At 40.0% G+C, this 26,594-nt stretch overlaps 3 protein-coding genes across 4 annotated transcripts; 1 reads left to right on the top strand and 2 right to left on the bottom strand.

Moving 5' to 3' along the window:
- The first annotated feature begins 4,662 nt into the window (after nucleotides 1-4,662).
- LOC102710224 (elongation factor 1-delta 1) lies at nucleotides 4,663-7,508 on the top strand. Of its 2 annotated transcripts, none has more exons than XM_015839924.2 (8): nucleotides 4,663-4,697; nucleotides 5,691-5,804; nucleotides 5,888-6,004; nucleotides 6,091-6,175; nucleotides 6,320-6,443; nucleotides 6,582-6,695; nucleotides 6,799-6,960; nucleotides 7,296-7,508. In XM_015839924.2, coding segments are annotated over exons 2-8 (690 nt in total). In that variant the 5' UTR covers nucleotides 4,663-4,697; nucleotides 5,691-5,718; the 3' UTR covers nucleotides 7,298-7,508. The 2 variants fall into 2 exon arrangements, with proteins under 2 accessions (XP_015695410.1, XP_006657950.1); XM_006657887.3 differs by having other exon boundaries at nucleotides 4,667-4,702.
- Nucleotides 7,509-10,014: 2,506 nt separating this feature from the next.
- Nucleotides 10,015-11,415, bottom strand: LOC102708077 (protein NEGATIVE GRAVITROPIC RESPONSE OF ROOTS). The gene is made up of 5 exons (XM_040526333.1): nucleotides 11,410-11,415; nucleotides 11,147-11,240; nucleotides 10,457-11,049; nucleotides 10,189-10,372; nucleotides 10,015-10,034 (listed from the first exon to the last, which is right to left on the bottom strand). Exons 1-5 carry the CDS (start codon nucleotides 11,413-11,415, stop codon nucleotides 10,015-10,017), a joined length of 897 nt encoding a protein of 298 aa, XP_040382267.1.
- Nucleotides 11,416-15,221: 3,806 nt separating this feature from the next.
- Nucleotides 15,222-22,866, bottom strand: LOC102707791. Its single transcript, XM_040526472.1, has 13 exons — nucleotides 22,292-22,866; nucleotides 21,100-21,249; nucleotides 20,787-20,999; nucleotides 20,591-20,680; nucleotides 19,989-20,102; nucleotides 18,832-19,101; nucleotides 18,579-18,735; nucleotides 18,172-18,249; nucleotides 17,609-17,709; nucleotides 17,065-17,235; nucleotides 16,804-16,878; nucleotides 16,335-16,427; nucleotides 15,222-16,197 (listed from the first exon to the last, which is right to left on the bottom strand). Exons 1-13 carry the CDS (start codon nucleotides 22,691-22,693, stop codon nucleotides 15,859-15,861), a joined length of 2,253 nt encoding a protein of 750 aa, XP_040382406.1. The 5' UTR covers nucleotides 22,694-22,866; the 3' UTR covers nucleotides 15,222-15,858.
- Nucleotides 22,867-26,594: the final 3,728 nt, after the last annotated feature.

The raw sequence follows: 26,594 nt of genomic DNA, 5'->3' as shown, positions 1-26,594 counted from the left end.
ACATATATTATTTGTATATACGTCTATATTTATTAGCATCTATATTTATATAAATAATATTAAAAAACTTACTTTATGAAACGGAGGTGGTAATATGGTAATACCCATACTTGAGCAAAAACTTCCATATCTTTGCATTAACTATGGATCCGGTGGATTATGGTGATAAAAAAGCACCTGGGACATGTTTTTTGTCATTAACAATCATGGATTATGACATATGTGTTTCGTAAGCTCCTAACTAATGTATCTTATACAAAAGTTTTCTATACAAGCCAAAATTTAAACTTTGTAATAGTTAGTTGTTTATACATCGAGTAGTTATCACTGAACCAAATAATCTAAAAAAACTCATGATAAACTGGCAGCTTGATTTTTTGTTTTGCTTATGCTTTTAAGTCAAAATTTTCAATATTATGAAGTTGATTTTAGAGTTTTTTTAATTATATTTTAGTTTTCAAAATTAAATTTTAGATCGTTAAGAACATATATAAATTTTTATTCATAAAATATTTTTTGTTTGTGAATATGTCGTACAATCACCCTCTAAAACGGTTCTTATATCTCCCTATAATCAGATCACCATAGCTCAAGATTGCTATGGTTATGAGCTCATGTGGGCAAAAGTTTTGGTACCTTGAGCAGGCAAACATGGGTAGCTCTTGGGTGGAGAAGACGACCTAGGGGTTTGGGAAGAGCAGTGATATTGTGACAAGTTTCCTTAATTCCTCCTGCTTAATTTGTTTATTAGTGGCGTTTTTTAAGGCCCCGAATTTTTACACATAAATAAAGCATTAAATATACATAAATATTAAAACTAATTACGCAGTTACGAAGGAAATTACGAGATGAATCTTTTGAGCCTAATTAGAACGTGATTAGCCATAAGTGCTATAGTAACCAACACGTGCTAATGATAGATTAATTAGACTTAAAAGATTTGTCTCACGGTTTTCAGTCGGAATCTGAAATTTGTTTTATAATTAGAATACGTTTAATACTTTAAATATATATCTAAAAGTTTGATGTGATGTTTTTTAAAAAGATTTTGCAAACTAAGGCCTCGTTTAGTTCCCAAATTTTTTTTTCCAAAAACATCATATCAAAATCTTTGGACGTCTAAATAAAGCATTAAACATACATTAACCAAAAAACTAATTGCACAGTTACGGAATAAATCTTGAGACGAATCTTTTGAACCTAATTAGTCCATGATTAGCCATAAGTGCTACGGTAACCAATATGTGCTAATGACGGATTAATTAGGCTCAAAAGATTCGTCTCGTGGTTTCTAGCTAGTCGTGAAATTTGTTTTTTCATTCGTGTCTGAAAACCCCTTTCAATATCCAATCAAACATTTAACGTGACACTTCTCATAAAAATTTTATCAATCTAAACACCACCTAAACAAGACCTTAATTGTGGTCTGGGTGAACCGTGAGCGTAGAATGCCAGACTGACAGTGAAAAGTTGAGGGTTTTGTTGGTGACGTGCTGACGTGCGACTGGGGTTTGAAAGCCACGTGTGTGTCGTCAGTTTGAGCCACACCGTTCTTGGTCCCAGTCAAGTCAACGGCGATTTAATTACCGCGGTACTCGTTGCCTCCTAAGCTTAACTGTTTTGGTAACTACTGCTGTGTTGTTAAATTGTTACCGGTATCACTGCGATGCGTTGTTTTGGCTGTAGAATGAGGTACGATTGTTTTGGCCTCCTTCGAAACACAGTTTCAGGCACATGTATCTTTTGCTTATATTTGTACTTTTAAACTAAAATTTAAATTTTTTAGTTTTTCACTAAGTTTATTTTTCAGTCTTAATTTTTAGATCAGTAAGAATATACATATAAAAAGTTTATTCATAATTTATTATTTTTTTTAAATATGTCATTTGTCTTTTTTCACAATAAACCAAACAAGCACCCAAAAATATTGCAATTTTTTACTGGAAAATCATCAAAAAAAAAGAGGAATAGTGAAGAGGTGATCATTGAGTGAAGAATGATCAGACACACACCTTGTTCAGTTGTTCTTGCATGTATGTGACATGCACAGCTCCACTAACAAATATCTGCACACCAAAATCATCGGCATCCCAATCCTAATCCTAATCGTAATGAACCTAAAAAAAGTCCAAAACAAGAAAAGGTCAAAAGAGTACTTGCAAGCTGGAACGAAGTCGCAGCAAGGCAGAAAATCACAACACCACCACTGCCATCAGTTGGGCAGGAAACCACACGACTGCTAGCTACTGATATGCGGCTTGTGCTCGTTTGGTTCACGACCTAATCACCAGCACACGCGCTTAATTTAATTACATTACATTGCTTTTGGTTTCAGAACCAAGCGATCGTCTCGTCTAAGTTTCATGGACCTTTACGTGACCGATCGAGCGAAGCGACGAACGAGAGATTACAGGCTGTATTATCTATCTTCTTAATTACCACCTTAATATATCCGATCGTGATGTCAAATGTCTGCGACGACGAACCGTCTCGTTTCGCCCCCGTTTTAGTTTAGACGGAGCTCTCGCCGGCGTTGAGCTGCTTGACGCAAAATCAGTCAATGTAACTAACCGTCTATTATTATACCTCTGCTATTGAATATATTTTCTAGGGGTCTGTACTCTCCTCTCTCCTTTTAATGAAAAAGCACCCTCTCATGCTGATTTCTTTCAAAAAAGAAAAGAAAATATAAGTACATCCGTAGAAATAGAATTTAAATTATATATAAACTCTAAATATATAGAAATAACACCTAAGAGTTATATACGAAATCCAAACACGCTTCTATAGAAAATAAAACTATACTAGATCTATATTTGAATTTCAAAAGTCCTATATCAAATCTAACTCTATTTCAATTATATTCAACCAACATATATGTGCGGAACAATATCATACTCTCTTCATTCCATAATATAAGGGTTTGGGTCCTTAAATTTTACCCAAAATATACTCTCTATTCCAAAATATAAATATTTATAGATTATTTAGCAAGGTTAAGGTTGAGAAGAAAAGAACATGGTGCAGAGCTACGGTACATTCGTTGGGGTCAGCCGACCTCGATGACTTTCGACGAAATCTATTGCTATATTGTTAAGATAGCTAAGATGATACTAGAAATTAAGTAATATTAGTGTATTGTGACCCCGGTGATCCCGATGAACTAATTTTCTAGCTCCGCCCCTGATATGGTGTCCCTTAATAGATGATGAATAGATAGGTGTGGAAGATTAAGTGGGGTAAAATGAGAAGACTATTGAATTATAAATGATTGGTGAAACATATACTATTGCAAATAGAGCTAGAAATAATTATATTTTGATATAAGATTAAAATGTCATAAATGCTTATGTCTAGGACAAAAGGTGTATGGAATTAGGGTTGGCAATGGGGTGGATCATGGCCGGGTTAGGCCATAATGCTCCCGACCCGCGGATCCCCGGGCCTGACCGGGGGCCCCGTGGGGGAAGGCGACTCGATGATGACAACAAGGTTCTCGGCGGGCGTGCGGGCAGGGCAATGGTCGTGGGCAACAACGCAGGGCAGCCGACCAGGTGACAGTGTTGGCGGGCGACGAGGGTGGTAGAGAGGAGATGGTACGCGGTGGCAGGGGATGAGAGAAGTTAGGGGCGCGGCGGCAAACACAAAGCTCAAGCGACGCGAGCGATGACGATGAACAGGAGAAGCGGGCATGCGCCGACAAAGAGCCGTGGAGGAGAAGATGGAGAGAGGGCAGCGAAGGCTGGGTGTGGAGATAATAGAGATGAGAGAAAGAGGGAGAAAATAAGGTTAGGGTTTATATATGGTGTAAATTATTGTGTCTATTGGGGCAAATTTGCCCATATATTGCATTTCGGGGCCCACGGTAATTTTTTTGGTCCGTCCCTAATGGATCCCCAGGCACGTTGGGGGAAACTTTCATCTCTTATATGGAATTTTATGATCCCGATGAAATACTTTATTTTCCATGTATCAACTTCTGTACTACTTTATTTTACCCCTAGAAACTCTTGTACTAATTTAATCCTTCCTCACTAACTTTTGCATTGTTTTATTCCTTTAACCACCGCATTCTATGATATGACTCGGACTTTTCTACTTGTATAACTTTTTGCCAAAATAACCCTAATCCATTGTATCATGAGACAAAGGCCACGTTCTTCACCCCCTCTAAGTTAACTTATCATCTTCGTTTTCCATGTGCACGCTTACCGAACTGCTAAATAATGTATCTTTTGCAAAAAAATTCTATAAAAAAGTGGTTTTAAAAAATCATATTAATTTATTATATATTTTTTAATAATTAATTAATTATGTATTAATCTATTATTATATTTTTCATGACATGGTAAGTGTTAACTTACCCTCACTCACACGAACGCGGCCACCGGGAGTAGTTTCGCCTTGATTTGGGCCTAATTTGAAATAACCCACCTGCAAAATCCAGCGAGAAGGACTCCACGGGCCAGTAGCCCGAATACAACTCCCACGGCCCATCGCGTCAGAATCCGAAGCATATTCCTCGATGGATGGATTCCCTCGCCGTTGGATCCATGGACTCCCTCGCCGTTGGATCGGATCCGACGGCCGGGACCAGCCACAGAAACCCTGCTATAAATAGCCGCCATTCCCCCTCGCCCCGCCCCTCCTCCGCCGCCGCCGACAGCAGCATCACCTTCCCCTCCTCCGCCGATCCGGTAAGGCAAGGCTCGCAACCTCCGTTCCGTTCCGTCTCCCTCTCCCCGCCTCGCTAGTTCGGGAAGGTTTTGGTGCTGGTGGTGTTGCCGTTGGCCGCCGATCCGTTCAGCTCGCCGGATTTGCGCGGTTTCCTGGTCGAATTGTACGGCTACGGCGTCACCGGCGGTTGGGTTTGGAGGGCCAGGTTCCCTTGTGGGTGGGCCGTCTCTGCGGTTTCTTAGGTTTCTCTTTTATCTGGAGTAGCATTAGCGATGTTTTTTTTTTCCTATTTGGGTCTAGAGTAGTATGAGGAGGAAGCTGCTTGTCCTTAGTTCATACATGCTGGTGGTCATTCCGAACCTCACGCGCGGTTTGAGTAAACCCGTGCAGTACTTGGAGGTCCTGTGCTTAGGTTTGTATACTACTCTCTCTGTTTTTTTTATTTCACACCGTTGATTTTTGGATCTAAGGTTTGACCGTTCGTCGTATTCAAATATTTTATCCAAATATGCAGAATTATAAGTTGTGCTTAAAATTCCTATTGTAATGGAACACTTCATAACAAAATAATTAATATTTATATAAAATTTTTGAATAAGGTGAATGGTCAAACGTATAACTAAAAGTCAACGGTGTCAAATAAAAAAATGGAGGGAGGGACTACTAGTGAAGAGTGGCATAGCCGTAGTGGATATAACATTGTTATTTTGGATCAACTGGTGCTTTTCCGTAGCATTTAAATTTGTTATTCAATTGTGTAGTTGAATCTGTAGCCCAATACCGGTAAAAATACTGTTATTTTTTAATGTGTTTAGTTGGTTCTGTAGTCCAATGTGCTAAAGTTGCTATGTTTCATCGTTTGATCAAGCTATGAAACTTTAGGAACAAAGAAAAGGTTTATGTTCAGTACTGAGGGGTAGTGTTCCTTTATATTTACCCTGATCGACAGCTTCAGTAACATATTTGGTTTTTTTAATTGTATCATGCATTGGTTATTGTAAACTGGCCAACAGATCACTGGTGACTTTTTCTCGAGGGGAGATGGCGGTTTCTTTCTCCAATGTGAGCTCTGAGGCAGGCCTCAAAAAGCTTGATGATTACCTTCTAAGTCGCAGCTACATCACTGGGTATTTGATCAGGGCCAACTGTATTTGCTGAATGTGCCCATTTATGTTCACTGATTTTAAATCCTGCGATTATTGGCTTCCAGCTATCAAGCTTCCAAGGATGACCTGGCTGTGTACTCTGCATTCTCAACTGCACCCTCTTCGAGCTATACCAATGTTGCAAGGTGGTACACTCACATTGATGCACTCCTACGACTGAGGTATGCATTTTAACCTTTTCTTTTTCCTTTTTTTCACATCTCATGTGCAGCGTTCTGAATTCACTGAATGTTGTATCCATGTTCAGTGGAGTTACTGCTGTTGGTCAAGGCGTAAAGGTTGAGTCATCAGCTGTTCCTGAAGCTGCAACTCCTGATGTTGTTGATGCAAAGGTCACAGAGCCCTAGACTTGCACCTTGTTTGGCTGAAATCTATGATGTGATCTATATATTTGAGATTTGGTGCTGGCCGCACATTACTTTTTTGCATTTAATAATGCCTGTTACTATTTGAAACAATCATATCTTCAATTCCAGGCTCCTGCAGCTGATGATGACGATGATGATGATGTTGACCTTTTTGGTGAGGAGACTGAAGAGGAGAAGAAGGCAGCGGAAGAGCGTGCTGCCGCTGTCAAGGCTTCTTCCAAGAAGAAGGAATGTATGTTACATTATATTATTTTCATTTATTGAATACAATTCTCATCTGTATTCTGTAGCTACCAATTAAGACTAAACAGTCCCTATTCCTTCAATACAAAGTGCTACTGCTAAGTTGTCAATAACCTATTTTTTCCAGCTGGGAAGTCCTCGGTGCTGCTTGATGTCAAACCATGGGACGATGAGACTGACATGACCAAGTTGGAAGAAGCTGTAAGGAATGTGAAGATGGAAGGCCTCCTTTGGGGTGCATGTATGTTACTGCCTAAGCTTTTCCTACCTGTGAAGTTTAGTTTTGCACATGTTGTCTTGCTATGCTGGTTTGGTTATATCTGTAACATGAATACCGCTTGCAGCCAAACTTGTCCCGGTTGGTTACGGTATCAAGAAATTGCAAATCATGATGACAATTGTTGATGACCTTGTCTCGGTTGACAGTCTCATTGAGGACTACTTCTACACTGAACCAGCGAATGAGTACATCCAGAGCTGCGACATTGTTGCATTCAACAAGATCTGTAAGTTATTCCAGAAGTTTGAGAGCCTATCATTTACTTGCTAGCGCTGTTCTGGTTCTTATACTGAAGCACTGTCGCATGACTAGCTGCCTGCTTTCAATGCATATATCCTATATTATTCTCTGTATGATGGTGCATGACTGTTAACAGTTAAATAAGCTATCGTACATTACTCTATATATGCAGGAATGTTTAGGAGATTCATATCTAGTCTTGATACCTCATTTGCTGCACCTCAGTTTGATTTGATTCGGTGACTGAAATTTCACCTGCCTTGAGCTATTGAGCCATTGAGCCATCCCTGTTCTGAACTAACGTTTTGATTTATATCGCAGAGATGATCTTCCTCAGGTGAATGATGACGGGTCGGTGCACAGAACAAACCCAGGAGTTTGAATTACCATTGCTATGTCGTCAACTGGTGCTTGAGCAGTTTTGAACCTTAGTTGAAAGTGTAACACTCTACCGCTGAGATCGTTTACACTTTTATTAAATGTTTTTAAAAGACCAAATCAGTTTGTGTTTATTTTTCCGTCACCATTGCTTCATTGCTGCTCTCTTCAGTTTTGACGTGCTTTATCTTCTCTCCATTGGTGTGCATGCGGGGTGGTGTGTTGGTATCTGCACGCTGAGCTGTTTTCACAAAACAAATAAAACTGCCTGGTTTTTCAGAATTTTTTTTAAGTTTCGAGCTTGCTTTCAAATCCAATAATTTTTTTTAAATTGTTGAACAATTTTCATGAAAATTGACAGAAATACTCAGACATGCTATTTTGTGAACCCTCGCGCTGGGCTTGGCTTGCTGTTGCTCTGCCCAGGCCCACTAGTGTGTAACAGGCAAGCTTCCGTGTGTAATGCAAGTTTGCAGCTCTGCAACTGCAAGCCATAAATCCTGCCATGATGCTGCTTCAAGTCTACAGCAATTACAACCCAACACGGGCTAATTTCGCCATCATAGCAGTAGCAGACTAGCTTACGCCATCTCTCAAAATAATAATAAACAGACCTAACTATCCCAAAATAAAAATAAATAAACCTAACGATAGGTGACATGCTTTAGTAATTAGTAGTATGAATCTGAAAAGATTACTATCTAAATTCTGTTCAGGTTTATTTAAATTGATTATTTTAGGACGGAGGGAATACTGAGAAGTGAGTTGTCTCATCGAGGCATGCTTTCATGTGGAATACAAAGTTTGTAACTCCTCATCAAACCATAATCCACTCAAGTCTACCTACTGAGATTTTCTACAGTAAATACAACCTACTGAGATTTTTTATCGCAGATTATTAGTTAACCTTAGTTTTTAGAACACAAAAACATAAAAAAAAACTTTTACTCATAAATTATTTCTTATTTGTAAATATATCGTTTAGTGTTTTACTTTAAAAAACCAAACGATCACCCCGTATGTCTCACCTCGATTACTGCCTGCACATTTCACAGCATTTGCCTGCCAAAGACCTGAAAATCATCAACTAAACTAGTGTCTCCTCAGTCAACTGCTAGTTCCCAGAGCGATACGATAAGAACTCCAATATCCGAGTGATTCACCTGCAGATATGGCACATATCAGAGTTGACCCATCAGTAAACTTACTCTACTGGATCACTAGATATTTTACACACACAATGCGATATCCTGCTCGGTGTAGATTCAGAAACCGCATGTTGAGATGCATTCTTTTCTGGACGATGATGGCGAAAAGCGACATGGGATTCAGAACCACATCGCAGCAGCTTCTCGCTTATTCTCTAGCCTTCCTTCCTTTCCTTCTTTCTAGACACACATATAACTAGTATTTGTTCATCGATCCAACGGTGAGTGATGGGTGTGTCTCGTCTCTGTCCAGACATTCTTGCAGAGCCAGCGATCAGAATAACAACAAAAAATCTGTCTAAGCAATCTGCCAATCTGTATCTGTAACCCATGTTTATATACCTCTGGGATAATAACAAGCTCTACCCATGCATTGCTCCTATTTTAGTTTATCTCTACTACTTTCTCTACTCTTTGTGGATCCCTAGGACCCTTCCTTAACTATCAAAGACCAAATGTCTCATGAGATACAAGGAGCTCTTCAACAATTAATCATCCAAATCAAGTACCAATGTAGAGTAAGTATATCATCACACCATTAACTCTTGAGTATGTATGTTCATACATACATAAATACAAACACTAGAGAAATATTCAATGGCACACATCGGCATTTGCCAAAGGTGTAGAATGTTGCTTGGTAGCCACTCTTTTGTACCTTTTTTTCCCAGAGTTGGGCACACACATACACAAATGTGCCGGGGGGCTGCCCCTGATCAGAAACACAAAAAAAATTCAGAATGCCAATGGAGATTTGGGAATTTTGTACCCTCTGCTCCAGGCTGGCTTACCGATTTCGGCCATGGGCGTGTCCCAAGAACCCTAGTTGCACTGCTGTTTCGGTACACCCGGGTATATATTTATCATGCCACCATGTTCTTGAGATGATCACAGAGAAAGTAGAATAAGAGCATGAGGGATTGAGGGGTTCACTAGCTGATGAAACTTGTTGTTGTACCCCACAAAAATTCAGTGAAAAATGATATGTATACATGGGGGGATCGTACTATATGGTGAAACGTACACCAATTGTATCTGACATGTGAAAAAGGAAATGAAAGTAGTGAAACATAAGCTGAAGAATTAATGACAGTTTCGCTTGTTAAATTTTCAGCTCAAAATCCAATTCTTGATCGAACTAGGTATTCCGTCGATGTTTGATCTTTCGTTTCAGAATTTCACCGCTGTGCGTCAGTGTTCTATGTTTGATCGAATCGCCCGTTCAATTGAACTTCAACATATATACGGGGATTATTATGGCATCAAAATAATGGGAATTTTCCTTCGCATCAATCAGGACACCAGGGCCACCATCATGTAATCTGAAAAAAAAAATGCCACCCGAAATTCAGTGCTTAATCGACATGTAGAATTGTTTTCACAGAGAAGCTTAACCCAAAAGTGAGTTCACACTTACCATTGTGCAAGCAATAATGATCTCATTGCATTTCGTTTTACATCTCTAGAACAATGACTGCAAAAAACAGCAAGATCGAAGTCATCAGTCCAAGATTAATCACATATCTAGATAACCTTAATTTCCACGCATGTGTGTCTGAATTATTCTTCATGCATGAGTGCAACCAAATGCAGCCAAATTAAGAAAAAAACTAGTAGCTAGTACTTACAATCTGAATCTGTTTTGTCCCACTTAAAGATATCTTCTCCACTATCATCGTCTTCATCGTCATGGAGATGCTCGCTTTGCATCTTCCTCCTCGGCTTGTCCTCCAGATAGTACTTCCTCGACGATGCCGCCGCCGCATTGCTCGGACGAGCGTTCATCCTCTTGTGAAGCATCGTCCTGAACAACTGTTCACATATGAACACCACATTAATTTTGATGGCTTCATCACTAATCATATCATGTAGAGTTTGTTGTGTTTAATTTGAGACCTTTTCGATTCTTGATTCCACTGGATCCTTCAAGCTGGGCGCCGGCGACGGCGAGGAGAAGCCGCCGCGGCAGACGAACATCTTCTTGAGGAGGAACTTGAAGGACTTCTGCTTGATGGTGGTGGTGGCGTTGGTGTTGACGAGGAGGTCGCGCGCCTTGCTCAGTATGATCTGCGTGTCCGGCGAGAACTCGCCGTTCTGGCCGCCGTCGGCCGCCGCGTGCCGGAGGGAGATCCTCCGGTCGACCTCGAGGCTGGAGGGGCAGTTGAGGAACCTGTCGAGCGGCAGCAGGCTGGCGGCGCCGCCGGCGCGCAGCTGGTCGTCGTCGTGGTCCGCCGTCGAGCCGCGGCTGCTGGACTTGGACTTGGCTCGCCGGAGCAGCTTGTTCAGCGCCTCCTGCAGCTTCTTCACCTCCTCGATGGTGAAGTCCGCCACGTCCTGCGCCGCCGACGCCGCCTCCTCCGCCGCCGGCGGCGGCGACTCGTTCCCGAGCGTCCCGATGGAGAGCAGTCCATGGGCTCCCCCCACCGGCCAGCAATCGCCGGCGATCTTCTCCTGATCGCGAGCTTCTTGGCGGCAACTCTCTCCTCGGCCTGTAGCATCAATCCACGTAGACAACAACATCAAAACGCATGCAACGTACGACTCATATTCTACTTCCACTCACGTACTCCTGCGAGATCAACTTACTGCGAGCTGATGAACTCACTGCAGCAGCAGCAGCAGCCTCATTTCGTCTCCTGTCTTGTTTAGCATTGAGTCGATTCTGCACCCAGTTAATGATCTGCAAAGCAACCAAACAACCAACCAAAACAACAACACATAATCAACATACATATCGATCACAGCAAGCTGAACACATATACATCACTGAAACTGTCACGGCAGCCAGCTATATATATATATATATATGTATCTAGAATGGATAAAAAACCTAGCTTTGAGCTTATTACCCCCATAGCTAGCTAGAACCTGTGACGATTCAAGCAATGCGACAGCGGCGGCGAAACGACGACGCCCACGTACGTCGGAGAGTTGCAGCAGGGACAGGGAGGCGACAGAATGTACGTAGCTGATGATGATAACAATATCAGTTTCAGCTAGGGCTTAATTTGCAGGAGCACTCTGATTGGCCAGCTTCAGTCTTCAGGGCACCTGTTGATTGGGCTTGGATGCTGCTGCTGCTGCTTAATTAGAGTTCAGAGGTTGAGAGGGAGAGGAGAGATTGGGGGGAGAGTAAAATAAATGGGAAGTGGCCTTCAGGTTCTGGGTCCCCTACTACCCTCCATGGAATTTAATAGGAGGTTACAAGTGAGTGCTACAGAGGTTAAGTCAGCGACCCATGGGCTAATCTCGATCGATCGATGGAGTTTAGTGGCCAAATTGCGTACTTGATGCATCCGTTTATAACTCAGCCACTGGGTTTTGATGTGTAACTAGCTCTAGTCTATACATGCTTTAGTGGTATTCTTCGTTCCGATGAGAGATCGGAAATGTATCTTGCCTGTTTGGAGAGCTTCTGACGGCTACATTTGTTTTACAGAATCTTCAGAAGTTAGAAGATATCCTAGATAACATTAAGTTAATCTGGGTTTGCGGCCCAACTTGTAATCACTCTCTTTCTCCTTCTTAATATAGCACATGTCATCCTGGAAAAGTTTCAAAAAAAAAAAAGATAACACTAAGTTTCTGATAATTTGCAGTTTTCGAATCGAAAAAATAAATTAGAAACCATAAGCTAGAAACCAGCTTTTCTAAAATATGAAAAGATGACTTTTCACGGTTAGAATCTTAAAATTTCCCAAATAGTCTCATAGGTTGAAATGGAACTCTTTGAACTTGCCGTTTTGGACATCAAAATAACCCCAAAGTGCCATTTACTCTTTTTTTTTCTCTCTGGATTAATAGTGTAGTTCCATTCGAACATCAGTAGTAAGTAGCCTATTCTTTTCGTTTGTCACCACCACAAATCTTTTGAGATAACCAAGTTTGATCATGAAATCTCACATGCATGTTAAATCATCTAACCTACATCTTGAATTTCCATAGAATTTCGTAAGCTAATGCAACTTCCAGTCGAAAGGATCCTAGAAACTACACCATTCGTAAAATAAAATTCCTAGTTATACTACGGTTAGATTTATGGTAAACTTTATTATTATTTTGGAATATAAAAAGTAGAGCACAAGAGTAGAGGAGAGATGGGCTACACTGCGTCTTAGGCTGTGTTCAAGTTCATATAGAATGAGGGATTTTGGATTATGGTTCCAAACTTCTAAATAATATGTTGTATACAAGAATTTCTCCATAAAAGTTTATCACCTGACAATAATAAAATCAAAATTTATTATATAATAGTTAATCAATTGTTTATATCATTAAATAGTTATAAAAAATTACGCAATACTTTACTCCTTTGAGTTTGAGCTATCTCAAACACCATTGAGAAAGAGGTCAATGCTAGATGGATCAACCCAGGAGCAAATAGTATAGCCAACTACTAGCTTTAATTCATCTATAGTCAATCTAATAACCAATTTATACAATATCTACCTACAAAACATGTACTACCTTGTCTCACGTGTCGGATGCATATTGTGTCTTGCAGTTCATGCTACAGTTGGTTATAAATCTATAATTCACTACTCTTATCTCTCTTCTCTTATCTTCTCAAAATATGTTTATAGCTAGCGGTTACAGTATCTTCACCCCATCCGTACCAGGCAACCAGGTATCCGGTGCAGCAGCCAATAGCCAAACCCCCCAAAGCGCCCTGGACCGAAGCGGGGCCACGTGGCGCATCCCCAGCCACCGCCTCGGGCCGATCCAACGGCGCCGGATCTGTCTACCCAACCGGATCCATCCGCGCGCGCACGCAGACGTGGGCTCTCACGCACCCACCCATCACCCGTGCCCAGGTTTAGTTTAGGCCCTTGGGCCGCGGGCCTAACTAATTAATTAATTAGTCGCTTAATTAATCGCCACTAAAGCACCCCCTGGAACGATCTCTCCCATAATTAGGCGGGGAGGAAGGGGGATTAACGAGGCCTCGTGGAGCGTAATTAAATTAAACGATGGAGCTAACCCGAGTAGTGAAGTAATTAAGGGAGTGGTCATTAACAAAGTGGTGTCAGCCCGACACGGAGGAGTCTGGTCGTGACACTTGTCCTCCCCGGGATCCATGTTGGCCCATATGGCCCATATGGATGGATGGACTCACTCTCATTGGTTGCATTAAGCTGATTATTTCCCTTGTGCGGAAATGTGTCAGGCTTTATCATCCTGCACCCACGTCGTTTTGCTTTTACTTATTTTTACGAGTTAAAATTTAAATTTTCAAACTTAAATTTCGAAATACGTATAATAATTTATAAATTATTTTTTAAATTAAAGTGTCACTTAAATGGTTTTTTAATTATAATTTATTTTCAGCCTTTGCTTTTATATCGATAAAATACATATATAAATTTTTTATTTATAAATTATTTTTTATTTCTAAATATATTATTTGGTCTCTATTAGAAAACGAAAAGATGACCCTTTAGTTTTTGTTTTTACGTCTTGAGGTTCTGTAGCTCTAGCTTGGGTCATGCATGACACCATGCTAGTAAGGTGAGCCGCAATAGCAATAGTAGTGGTCACTAATTTTTAATGTTATATGGATTTCTTATCGGTTCGTGGATGATGGGAATTTTAATAAGGACACACTTGTAGTACGTGTACCATAATATCCGCAATAATTTACTCTTAACGTCATAACCATTTTTTTTAATTTCGACATACACTATGTCTAATTACAAACCTAGAACTTCATATTTTTTAGGCAGCCGGAGTATTTAATTTATCATGCTCTGATTTTAAATGGTTAGCATGTAAATCACACAGCAAATATATCTATATATGTATATGTCAGTGATCCACATCACATAGTAGCATGTTAGAGGAGCCTCATCCAATATCCACATGCATGCATCTTACTCTCTCCGTTTCGTAATTCTCTCCGTTTCGTAATGTAAGTCTTTCTAGTATTATCTATAATCCGTTTCGTAATGTAAGTCTTTCTAGTATTATCTAGATTTATAGAGATGCTAATGAATCTAGACACATATATAAATTATATACATTCATCAGTGAATGAACTTAAGCAAGACTAGAAAGACTTACAATATGAAACGGAGGTAATAGGATACAACCAGTTATTTAGTTGGGTGTGTAAATAATACTCTTTTCGTCTGATAAAAACTTCGTCTCTATCAATTCTTAGACAAATTAGTAGTGAGGAGAATGGCTATGGTGCCACTACTTAGACAAATTTATTGCCTTCATTGGCTATAACCCATTAACCCCCCTAAACATGAAGTGTTTATTACACATTTTGAACACAAGGAATTGCAATTTTTCTGTTAGTATGTCATAAATTGATATAAACTGTTCATCTCATAAAAGATTGACACAAGAAAAATACATATTCCACTCATTCTAAAGTATAAGCATCTGTAGGATTCTATTTTTTTTACCACAATACAAACGATTGTGCCCTGATTTCTTTAATTCCAATCATTCTAATGATTCGAGAGGCAATAGGATGCTTAAAAGAAACCTTAATTAATTTAAAATTTAAAAATAAACATTGGAGTGGCTAATGTAGATCCTTTTGACCTCAATTTAGTCTTTACTATGTAAACTAAAAATGATCATATTTTAAAATAGAGCTAATACATATTTATGCACATGTTGGCCCATTTGGGTGTACTCCGATCGTCCGTACTGGCGGAATTGCCGAGTAGTTCTCAATTTTTTTTTATGTTTTTGTACGTCCGAAACTCCTTATTAATGGACGACACTACACACAATAATGCACCTTTCAAACTAGCTGTCCAGGACTAAATACCATCCACCGGAGCTCATTGACAAATGACAAACTTGGAAGTCAATTGACCACTCGATCCTATCAATTTGTTTGATCTAAGAAACAGCACAAGTTGATCTATTTGCCCCATCATCGTAGTCTCAGTCCAAATACCAAAATCATGCAATGATCCCCTAATAGATTCAACCATCCTAGACGGTTTGATTTCTCAAACCAAACAACCAATAAAAAAGTTGGAAGTCTTATCCAAGAATCTAACTTTTGGGTTACTACCTTGCATAGTAAAACGGCACCAGAAGGTTCGGACTTAAGAGAGGTCCAAATCTGATGGCTCTATCATGGGCAAATTGTGCAACCAACAACCGACCTAAGTAACCTGACCATCCTTGATCAAGCTGTACAGTATGGAGACGCACGGGCTTTTTTTTCTTCCTTCTCATCACAAACTCTATTATGTACACTCGAACACTCACTCCCCACATCACAAACACGAAACAAGGGCCCCGGTTTGCTGCGAGGGGGTGACTGGCCACTATGAATCGGACCCTCCGCAGCAAACCTCGGAGCAGCACTCGTAGCAGCCGAGGCAGGCGAGCGCGGCGCAGATCTGCGCCATCACGATGGCGCACTGGTCGTTCATCTTGTTGCACGCCTTGATGCAGCACATGCAGCAGAGGCAGTCGGCGAGCCGGCTGCAGCAGCCGGCCGCCTTGTTGAGTATCTCGAACGTCTCCGGCGGTTTCACGTCGTCGAATGCCGTGATGAGGTTATCCCTGGTGGCGGCTTTGTTGCCGAATCCGAGTTTTAGGCCGTGAAGGGGGATCCGCTGTGGTTCGTCGGCTCCTTTGTGACCTTTTAGTTTCTGCTTGACCTGTTCAAGTACACTGTTTTTAGCAGGAGGTACTGAGCTAGCATGTTTGTCATCGAAACTAGATTTGTGTTGGCACATTCGTATTTGTCCAAGATTAACTAATAACGGCCTGAGAGAATAACAACTGTGGGACCTACCTTTTGTGCTGCATCTACCTTCTCCAATGTTTGAAGTAGGACCATGCTCGTGTACTCTGAAGGAATGCTATTTTGAATGCTTAGTTTCACCACCTGCAAGAAACAGAATTACTTTGACCCACATCCTACTAACTGAATGGAATTCAAACTATTGAAGTAACCTATTTCAACATTTTCATGAGAATGTGCCGTATAAAGAAAATTTAGAACCTACTCCAAGGCATACATAAAAAATAGAAAACGGACACCGAAATAACACTCAGCATCAACCACCATACCAAGTGCTTTTCATGGCAGTGTTGATTCAACACTTCAGAATCACATTATGAGAACTCTAACTAGAGTTCAAACACTATCCAGTATCTCTTCACTATATTTCGTGACCACGGAATTCGACGGAGGGTATAAATTATAAAACAAAGAACATGTAATGCAACCATTGGTCAAAAGCCTGAAACTTGAAAGTTACCTCTCTCTCAAGATGTTTGTCAGAAGAAAGCCATGCCTTTGCCGTGAGAAGGCCAATCTGCTGTGCTGCCAAAACCTAGAAATCATACATAAAAGAAAGGGTTAATTAGATCAATGCATAATATATTGTCAGTATACCAGGGAAATCGATAGTCCCAGGTATCTAACTTAAGGTAATAGTTAGCCCAAGGTTTGGAATTAAACTTGACCTTCATCAATTGAAGGAAGAGAAACCAAACGTACATAATAATGAGCATCTTACTTTGTCAAGGGGTATGTCCTTTATATGCTGCACCTTCAGTTCAATAGAGATTTCTCTCATGTCAGCTAGGTACCCTTTAGCTGTAACCATCTCAGGGAACTTGCCTTGGTATTTCCCAGATATACATAAAGGACATTTTGCTGAAATGTCTGGAATATATTCAGAATCGATCTGAATTAGAGGAAAGGAACAGTCAGAAGACAATAAAACTAATAACTTTTCAGGTACATGTTACACCTACAAAGACATACCCACACACCATCCGTACAATACAGCAACTAAAAATTTCTACAGAACAGGATCGTTGCTAAAAAGAGCAGTGTAAGATGTTATGACAGCATATGCACACAGCCCACATTAAAGCACTGCTGGAGAAAATGAGCCGGGAAATCTCAAATCAAATACGAACAACCCGTTCATATCAAACATCACCGTGATGGCAGCCTGAAGCCCTGAATAACCTTGACGGCATTACTTGTTTTACATATCCATCTCTACATAACCAAATTTTCAACATTAAGTAATTAGCCATGCATTAACTCACTTCAAATTCATCAAGATGTGCCCTAGCATCAATGGAGATGTTAGCCACTATTGTACTCGATGCTTTCCTGAACCACCTTAGTATTTGACTCTCAATTAATCCTGGAATAAAAAATTCAAAAAAAATATTTATGAAGATGTTAAAATAGACTTCCATAAAAAATATGCTTGTCCAATTAAGGCATATACAGAACTTCATACATGAATTCAGATCAATAACAATAATGTATTGTTAGAGTGCCCATGAAGATTGAGCAAGGGTTATAAGATGAACTGTTAAACTTAAACAGCATGCAGGGATCATAAAAAAACAATGTAATGTGGAAAAAAATTAGACCAAGAGTACGAATTAGTAGCTCTTAAATTGCAGAGCAAGAGGATCCCTTCATAGAAAACATTACTTGTCACCTCATAACAATTTGTTTTTTCTATCATTATATTTTTTGAAATATACATATCATGGTTGCCTCAAGAAAAGGTAAGAATTCGGAATCCATGGGGAAAGACTATACAGACAGTGTACTATTTGCTATGATGAGAAGAAAAGGGGTAGGGGCTTGGTACCGGTCTCCAGTGAAGCATCATAATGCCCCTTGCCAATTGATGCCAGCATGCGCAAGAAATAGTGGTTGCAATACAAACCTGTTATTCAACAGTGAAAAAAAAAAGAAAAAAAAAGAAAAAATCAACTAAGCAATCGGTAATGAAGGACAAAATAATAAGGACGAAGTAATTAAAATATGGTTCACCTCATCACAAATTGGCAATTATAAATCACTGCATTAACTGGTCTAGTCCATATGACTTGTGGTTTAAGCATTTATCTTACACAAGAATGAATATTTGCAGATACAAAGATACATGTGTAGGTGGGTTGGCAGGTAAACAGGAGAATTTTCACATGATCCAGGAGACTGGTAGAGATTTGAATACTAAAATAACTTTATATTTGAAGTTCCCTTTAACATTACCTAGTCCAAAAGTTGAAATCCGAGGAGATCTAGATCCTCTGTTGATGAGCTCAGCTTTCACAGTTTGGCATATATTATGTTCATCATCAACTGATCCATCAGTCATAAGAAAGATTTGTGGAAGCAAATCATGAGCACTTGACAACAATGCCATTGCCTTTCACAAAACAAAAGGAGAGTATTATCAACAAAAGAATAGAACAAGAATAGTACATATGCATGTTCCAAATTGACATAAAGAATTTAATAATACCTCATTCAAAGGATGCATAATATCTGTACCACCCCCAGCAACAAAGTTTATGTTCATCCAGTCAAGTGCACTTGCGATTGATTTCTCGTTTACTTGCTCCAAACATGATGAGAACGAGTGAAGCTCATCATTAAATGTTATGATGTTGAAGCAATCTCCTTCTTTGAGTTCTGAAAGAGCAGTAGACATCGCATTCTTCACATTCTCAAGTGGATTCCCTTGCATGCTTCCACTTGTATCAATGACAAACACAACTGCTTTTCTGAAGACCTATTGAATAGCTCAGGTGAGATATAGGAACTAAGAGATATTTTGTGAAACAAAGAAGATGGCAAAAAGGATGCACTTCTTGTGAGTCAATAAACCAAAAGTGCTAAGAAAAAGGCTTATTACTGAAACATCCTAATTTACTGCTCCCTCTGTATTTGAATACATGATGGCGTTCGACTTTCTGGCACGCATTTGACCATTCGTCTTATTAAAAAAAATTACGTAATTATCATTTATTTTGTTGTGATTGAATTTATCACTAGGGCGGCGTTCGTCTATCCCCGTAAGATAACTTATCTCCCTCGTTTTCCGCGCGCACGCTTTCCGAATTGCTAAACGATGTATTTTTGCAAAAAAAAATTTATAGGAAAGTTGTTTAAAAAAATCACATTAATTTATTTTATATTTTTTTAATAATTAACAATTAATTAATCATGTAATAATCTATTAGTACGTTTTCTGTGCCGGGGTAAGTTAACTTACCCCTACACGCGGCCTAGGTATATTTTAATTGTAACTTTATTTTTGCATATTTGCATAAATTGTTTAAATAAGACGAATTGTCAAACAAGTGTTAAAAATCAAATGCATCATCTATTAAAAAACGAAGGGAGTATAACTTCAATGGAATACAAAGGCAACATATCCAGATAGTAGTTTGCACATGGTTAGTGGGATTTAACTAGAAGAAGATAACTGAACGGTGGTTTAGAATGGTTCCATGAAAAAATAGTTCTGCATTAGCTTCATCAGGAAGGTTTCTACTAGATGTCCCCATCTTAATATAAAAGTGTTTTCAACTGCAGATCAATCACTCAAGGAAGATATGCTTACTTAAAAAAAATAAAATAAACTATGGGATGACACCCCAAGTAAGAGCAACTTACCTTTTTGTTGCCACTTCCAGGTAAAAGAAAAATGCAGAACCTATCTCTATCATCGTAATCACGCAATGTCGATGGTTGCACAAGCACACCACCAGACAAGTCACCAGAATAAACCTACAGGAATGAACATATAAATCAGGCAAATCTTAACAAATATTTAGCTATACTGCAGATTTGGAATTGTAAACGGTGTCATGCGCCAGATTTCAGTTACATCTTTGATTTGCTTCTCTACTAAGGCCACATTCTTTTCATCCCGTTACTAACCCAGATTCTCTCGTTTTTCATGTGCACACTTCCCAAACTGCGTATTTTTTGTGAAAAATTCCTATAAGAAAGTTGTTTTAAAAATTCTTATCAATATAATTTTCAAGTTTTCTATAGTTAAAAATTAATTAATGAAGTGCTAATCTGTTGCTAAGTTTCCCACGTCGGTTACTAACCCTACTAAAGAACATGGCCTAACAGAGACTGGCAAGATTTTTTTTTTTTCTGCATGTCTTGGAAAGTCATATTCTCACAGGAACTAATGAGCTCAGAACTATTTAAAGGAGTGACTATTGATTATAGTAAATAAAGAAGATCATAAAAGGGAAACTCACACTGTATGAAAAAGTGAAATCTTTGCTTGACCAGTTCTCAACAGTTGCTTCATGCCGGAAAGACAACTTCTCACCCTGCCTACCTTTTTCCTAAAATAGTAAGGAATTTCTTAAAGATTAAATTGATGCCAATTGCCCAGAAATGCAGATAAAAACAGTATAAACCAAAAGAGAAAAAAAAAAGAGAAGAGATTACCTTCAACGGATGGCTTGTTCCCTGCAGTAAAACCTCTTTACTGAAACCACTATTGACAGTCAACTGAATTTTCTCCCTTTTCATGAATACTTTTGGCAAGGGGTTAACATAATATGGAAAACGGAATGGTATGTCAACCGAGAATCGTCCACTGTCGTAATGCAACTTCTGAGACCATCTGATTGTGGCAGAAATATCCGCTCCACCCTCAATCTTTATTGGCAAGACAAGGAATCCCCAAAGTAAGACACCACTTCCAAAAGTTCAAAAAAAGAGAGAACAAAACACAGCTGGTTCTGGATTTAGCATGTACCTGTGATATTGTCAAGAAAAACAGTTGGGGTTTCAAGAGTCCCCCATTCTCAGCTTTTGCAGCATTCTCTGAAGCATGATCTTCTACTTCAATTACTTGAGTATTATATGATCTTCTACCAGCAGTAACCTCGGCTCCTAGAATTGAACCCTATTAGCCAAACCGTTCATAGGTTGAGACCAAGACAAACATGAAAATTAATGCAACTCATATATCATAATTAAAAATTAATTTACCATAATATACTAAATACCTAATATTCATTTCCTTATGATATTTGCTATGGATGGAAAATAAAATGGAATATGTCAGAAATATCGAATTCCCAAGTTGTTGTTAACCAACTTTGCTAGGCAAGATAACAAACACCCAACTACAATTAATAATATGCTACAGCCATCCAAGACAAATAACTTCACCAAACTAAACTCCATTCTGCAAGCCAATGCATTCTACTGGACATAAAAGGAATAATGGGCATCCTGTGTACTTCTAGATGCTGAAGTAAAGAACAAGCTATACAATATGTTTCCAAATGACACGAAGCAACAGATATCTGTGCACTCCAACATGTCTTCTTCGTAGCTGCCCCACTTTTGATACACAGGTCAGGTTACCACTCTGCTAAACCAGCACATTCCTTGTCATGATTGATTTCCATTGGACAAAGCAAGGAATTACTCCCACTTTCTTATGCAACCATACGGGAAGTTACTGTTGTACTGTAGCCGAAGCCATCCATTTACTCAGCTGGAATTCATAAACCAAGTCGTAGAGGAGTTTAGTGCAGAGCACGCCATGATTTGCGGTCAACCACCTCAAGACAACTCAAACCAATGAAACTATATACCCCAAAAAAAAAAATCATACTCCACTTGCACAAACACTGGGTTATGCCTTCACCTGAATAATGTTGCCACCAACCATTCCAACATCACACTCAGCAAAAAGTACAAAAACAACAGAGCAGCCATGTGAAAATAGAAGTAGAACTAACGGCTCAATCGAGAATCAAAACTGCAAATCGAGAGGCACATATAAATGCAGCCAAAACAAATTCATGGTTCCAGAATATCGAATAACACTAGCCAAACAGCTGGAATTATAGCGAAATAGCAATCATGTGAACTTTACAGAACCGAATCTACGACTACGAGGCAGGAATACAACGGCAGGATCCGATCGGCTTTACCCGTTCGCCCATGGGCACGACGATGCGGACATCGCACTCGCGGCTGCGGGTGATGCAGTGCAGCCACCACCGCGCGCGGACGGTGACGGCGGCCTCGTCGAGCGCGCAGTCGACGGCGAGGTCGACCTCCTTCATCTGCAGCGGGATCAGCGCCGGCGGGTCGAGGCGGCCGTACACGTAGGGCTGGTAGCTGGGCACGTCGGGGGTGTCGACCGCCCCCGGGTCGGACACCACCGCGTACGCCATCGGCGCCGACGGCAGCAGCGCCGCCGCCTCCCCGCCCACGCCCCCGCGCTCCATCCCCACCGGCGGCCTCGGCGGCGGCAGACCCCCCGGGAGCACCAGCCTCTTCGACAGCTTCAGCCCGTCCTCCACCGCCCTCGCGAACCCCTCCATCTCCATGTCACAGCCTGCCCTCGCAGTCACAGGTCCCCCCGCCGAGGCTCCGTCTCGCGAACACCGAGAGACCGGGAACCCTAACCCCGCGAGATGGCGGCGCGACGAGGGAGAAGGAGGAGGAGAAGGCGAGGAGATTGGAGGAGGCGATCGGTGGCGAGGCGAGGCGAGCTTTTGGTTTTTGGTTTTGGGGGGGGGGGGGGGGGGGGGGGGGAGGTGAGCGGAGGCGGAAATGATGGGGAGGGGGTGCGTTGGGGCGGGGAGAATAACTGGGTGGCTTGATTCGTTGGAGCGTTGTCACGGAAGATTTGTTTTTTTTCTTTTTTGCGTTTGAAATGTTTTGTTCTGGGTGTGACACGGAGGATTTTGGGTTTGGTGGTGTTGCGTTGGCTTGGTATCTTCGGTCTGGCCTCACGGTATTTCCTGGGTCAGAATCCTTACTGCAGGCTGACACGTGGGCCCTATGGCTGTGGGTCCCACATGTCAGCCTGCAGGACAGCACATGCGCCTGCCGCTTTGTTCGTTTACTATGAACATAATTTATTTTTTTAGGTTTAGATTTCGATCACTGTGAACACATATATAAATATTTTATTTATAAATTATTCTGTTTATAGAATATGTCATTTGACTTTTTCACCAACAACAAACATAATCCCATATTTGGTGGAGACAATAGCCACTTTGGATAAGAAAATAGAGCATTGGAGGGTTTGGTTGTGAGAAAAATGAATAATATAATATTTCATAAAAGGGCGTGGGTTGTCTCATAATTAAAAGAAAGATGAAATGAAGTACATAACCAATAAAATAATATATTCAACTTTTGCTAAAAGATAATTTTAATAGCAGGTCATGTTTTAACCACTCTACCACAAATATAATATAAAGGGTGTTTTTTTTAATAAACTGACTGTCACTGCTACACTAATAACGGAAAACAACTGTATGTTAAAAAAAACCCTAAGCAAATCTAGTTACATGTATTTACCTTCGAAGACATTCCAGACCCGAGTAGTGGAACCTGCTTTAGCACCGGCTTGGCGTCAGCCTAACCATCAGCTTTACTTTAACACCAACTTGTTAAAGAAATACTAATAGTATATTTTGCTTTCATCCATTTTGGAAACTTTGGAGTTTAGACGTGGCTTAATCACAGCAGCCGGCCGCAAAAATATTCGCCGACGTGTGTGGAGACGCCGTCACGCCGGCCGTTTTCAGAATCCTCCGAGGGCGGTGACCGGACTCTCCGTCGACGTCGCGGCGCTTCCGAAGAAAATAGCTGAGATTTTATGACCGACGGCTCGTTTGGTTCTGTTGGAGTGTTGATTTATAGAAATAAAAAATACATGCACGTATTAATCGATATAAATTTAGTCGAGAGGTCAAAATAGATATAAAATTTTCTTTATACAACGAGTAAGAAGAAAAATTTCCTTCATTTTTCTCGACTTCAGTACTACAACCGAACAACACTCATATAAATTATTCAACAAAAATTCAATTTCTCCATTTTACTAAAAAAATATAGACCCTCACAGATTATTTAATTTTTATAATAACTATTTAAAAATATAAATAATAGAATTAGCCACGTCCATTTCAGTGCTAAATCAGACTGGCCAAGGAAGCACGAGTACTCTCGTACGCGGTCAAAACCCACAGCTGAAAAGGGGGACCGGGCCCAGTGGGCCCCTCGCCCCCACGCGCCGGCCGCGTAGCTCACCCGGCACGCGCGCCACGTGGCCTCTCCCACGGAACGATGCATCGACGGGGGACCGCGCGGAGATCCAATCGTGACGGTTTGTTTCGGGATCGACGGTCCGGATACCGCCGCCCGTCGGCACGCGGCTCGGCCGGCTGCAACGGCTAGTTTTCTGTCGTTTTCTTTGGAGACCGTTTCGTGTGAACCGTCAGCTGTGCACGCCGCAGTGCCACACACACACCGGCCGGCGCCAGCTGGGCATCGTTTCCTCTGTGTACGAACCGTTTCGACGCGCCATGCTATCTTGGGTTTTCTTTTTCACGATCCTATTTTTAAAATAATTTAGTTTAAAACTCTATATAATTTTATTTTTTAATTTATTTTAAACTTAACCCTTAAATTTTAAATTTTATAGATGAAAAGTTTAGACTCATTATCACCCGTAGATGCGGCTTAACACATTCTCGGTTTATAAGATTTTGTGATTTTTTTAATAGCGTCTTATCATCAAAATATATTCTATTTAAATAGACAAATAAAACAAGTTTTTCAATATAAAATTTAACTCCACAGCCTGGCAGCATATGACTTAAATATTACATCCCAAATAGTCATTATAGGTTACTTGAACTGTTGAGATGAAACATTGCTCTAAGTAGAGTTTTTAATTTAGTTTCATAATCTAAATAACTATAGATATTTAGATATTAGGTTTCATTCTTATAAACCACAAGTGCTCTCTCTTATCATGAATTGTATGTTTGATGATCTTGAAACATTTATAAAGCTTGCATCGAGAATGCCATTAGTATAAAGATGAACCGAATTTATTTACTCGCGTATTAATTATTTTAAAGTCAATGTGCAATTAACCATTTGTTAGTGATTTTTGCTGGGATTAATTGGTCCAGTTTTTCCTCCAAGGAAAATATCTCGCAATAATTGTTTCATTTGGCAAGGACGCATGACAAATCGACAAGACAAACAGTTGTTTTCGTTGCCACGTCTCCAATAGCGAAGGGTTTACCCAGCCAGGGAAGGCTCACCTGTACACACTGCATCCACGAAAAACTCGACAGCGATTATAACAATAAGTATTTTTAGATTCTCAATTTGTGTAATAATATAAATATTTTTACACCAATTGTTATGAGTCTTACTGTAGACGTGATTTACTAGCTATTCAGAATCTAAAAAATAATCATTTATTTAAGGGATACTTTTTAATACGCCGTTAATATTTTTTAAATAATTTAAAAATATTTATATTTGGAATCGAGAGGTACTTACTTATAAGTAGATAGTAGATGTACACTAATGGTGTTTTGCGAATAGCTTAGCATAAGGTAAGCTATAAACTTCCACCGGTCAACTAGCTGCTCCACGTGGTTGTTTATAGTACTCATACTAATCAGGTCGTTCTCGACGGTGCGGATCATGGGCCGGAAAGTGACTCCCCGTCTCAACCACGGATGATGCATGATGCTGACATTTTTGCATTTTTATTTTTTTATTAATTTTTTTAAGAATAGATTTTTTTTCGAAAATAGCAAATTCAGCCTCGGCATGAAATATATAATGCCTGTTACCACGGTAAGCTAACGGCAAGAGGAGAGAAGGGAACGACCATTGGATATATGGTGTGAATTGGTCATTCAATAGCTCGGTGTTTTATCCTCTAACAGAGAGCCGGATGCAAAATTGCAAAGACCGGTGGAGGGGCTGATCATTTTGCAGACGACCTCATTGCCAACCGATAGTTGAAGTTGCTCAACGTTGCAAGGCTGAGAAGGGGTTACACAGAAACAACAGGGAGGCAAGACAAAGTTTGATGACTTCCTCTCTAGTGGAGAGGAGATGGCGTGTACTTTTTTTTTATTATGTTCTTGATATTTTCTATTCACCTACAAGCACATAAGAATCAACCATAGAAAATCTAAGCTCAAATGGATAAACTATGTGACATGTAGAATTTTCCAAAGTTTTATCCAACGGGTTTTCGAAACTTCTCACCTAAAAATTACATCATGCAAGTGAAATTTCGTTATTCTCATTTGGACAAATCTAACAAATGCATATGGATAAAAATTTTGTCCGATTTCAAATCCGTATAAAAATTATGGCTGTTTTGAGGACGAACACTCGAATAACATTTTTATGTCTCTTGGGTGAATTTGCAAGTTATGCTCGGGTTTGAAATAG

This window comes from Oryza brachyantha, chromosome 7 (genome assembly GCF_000231095.2).
Source record: "Oryza brachyantha chromosome 7, ObraRS2, whole genome shotgun sequence".
NCBI classification, from domain to species: domain Eukaryota; kingdom Viridiplantae; phylum Streptophyta; class Magnoliopsida; order Poales; family Poaceae; genus Oryza; species Oryza brachyantha.
The sequence above is the reverse complement of the archived record's forward strand: the minus strand, read 5'-3'. Positions and strand labels throughout refer to the sequence as shown.

Coding starts and splice junctions, on each gene's coding strand:
- LOC102710224 (XM_015839924.2), top strand. CDS start 5,719: ATGGCGGTTTCTTTCTCCAATGTGAGCTCTGAGGCAGGCCTCAAAAAG. Junction 6,005..6,090: donor GATGCACTCCTACGACTGAG/GTATGCATTTTA, acceptor ATCCATGTTCAG/TGGAGTTACTGCTGTTGGTC. Junction 6,444..6,581: donor TTCTTCCAAGAAGAAGGAAT/GTATGTTACATT, acceptor TATTTTTTCCAG/CTGGGAAGTCCTCGGTGCTG.
- LOC102708077 (XM_040526333.1), bottom strand. Junction 10,373..10,456: donor TGGAATCAAGAATCGAAAAG/GTCTCAAATTAA, acceptor ATATGTGAACAG/TTGTTCAGGACGATGCTTCA. Junction 10,035..10,188: donor GGACAAAACAGATTCAGATT/GTAAGTACTAGC, acceptor TGTTTTTTGCAG/TCATTGTTCTAGAGATGTAA.
- LOC102707791 (XM_040526472.1), bottom strand. CDS start 22,693: ATGGAGATGGAGGGGTTCGCGAGGGCGGTGGAGGACGGGCTGAAGCTG. Junction 17,236..17,608: donor CACATCTTGATGAATTTGAA/GTGAGTTAATGC, acceptor CCTCTAATTCAG/ATCGATTCTGAATATATTCC. Junction 16,879..17,064: donor AGGACATACCCCTTGACAAA/GTAAGATGCTCA, acceptor TATGATTTCTAG/GTTTTGGCAGCACAGCAGAT.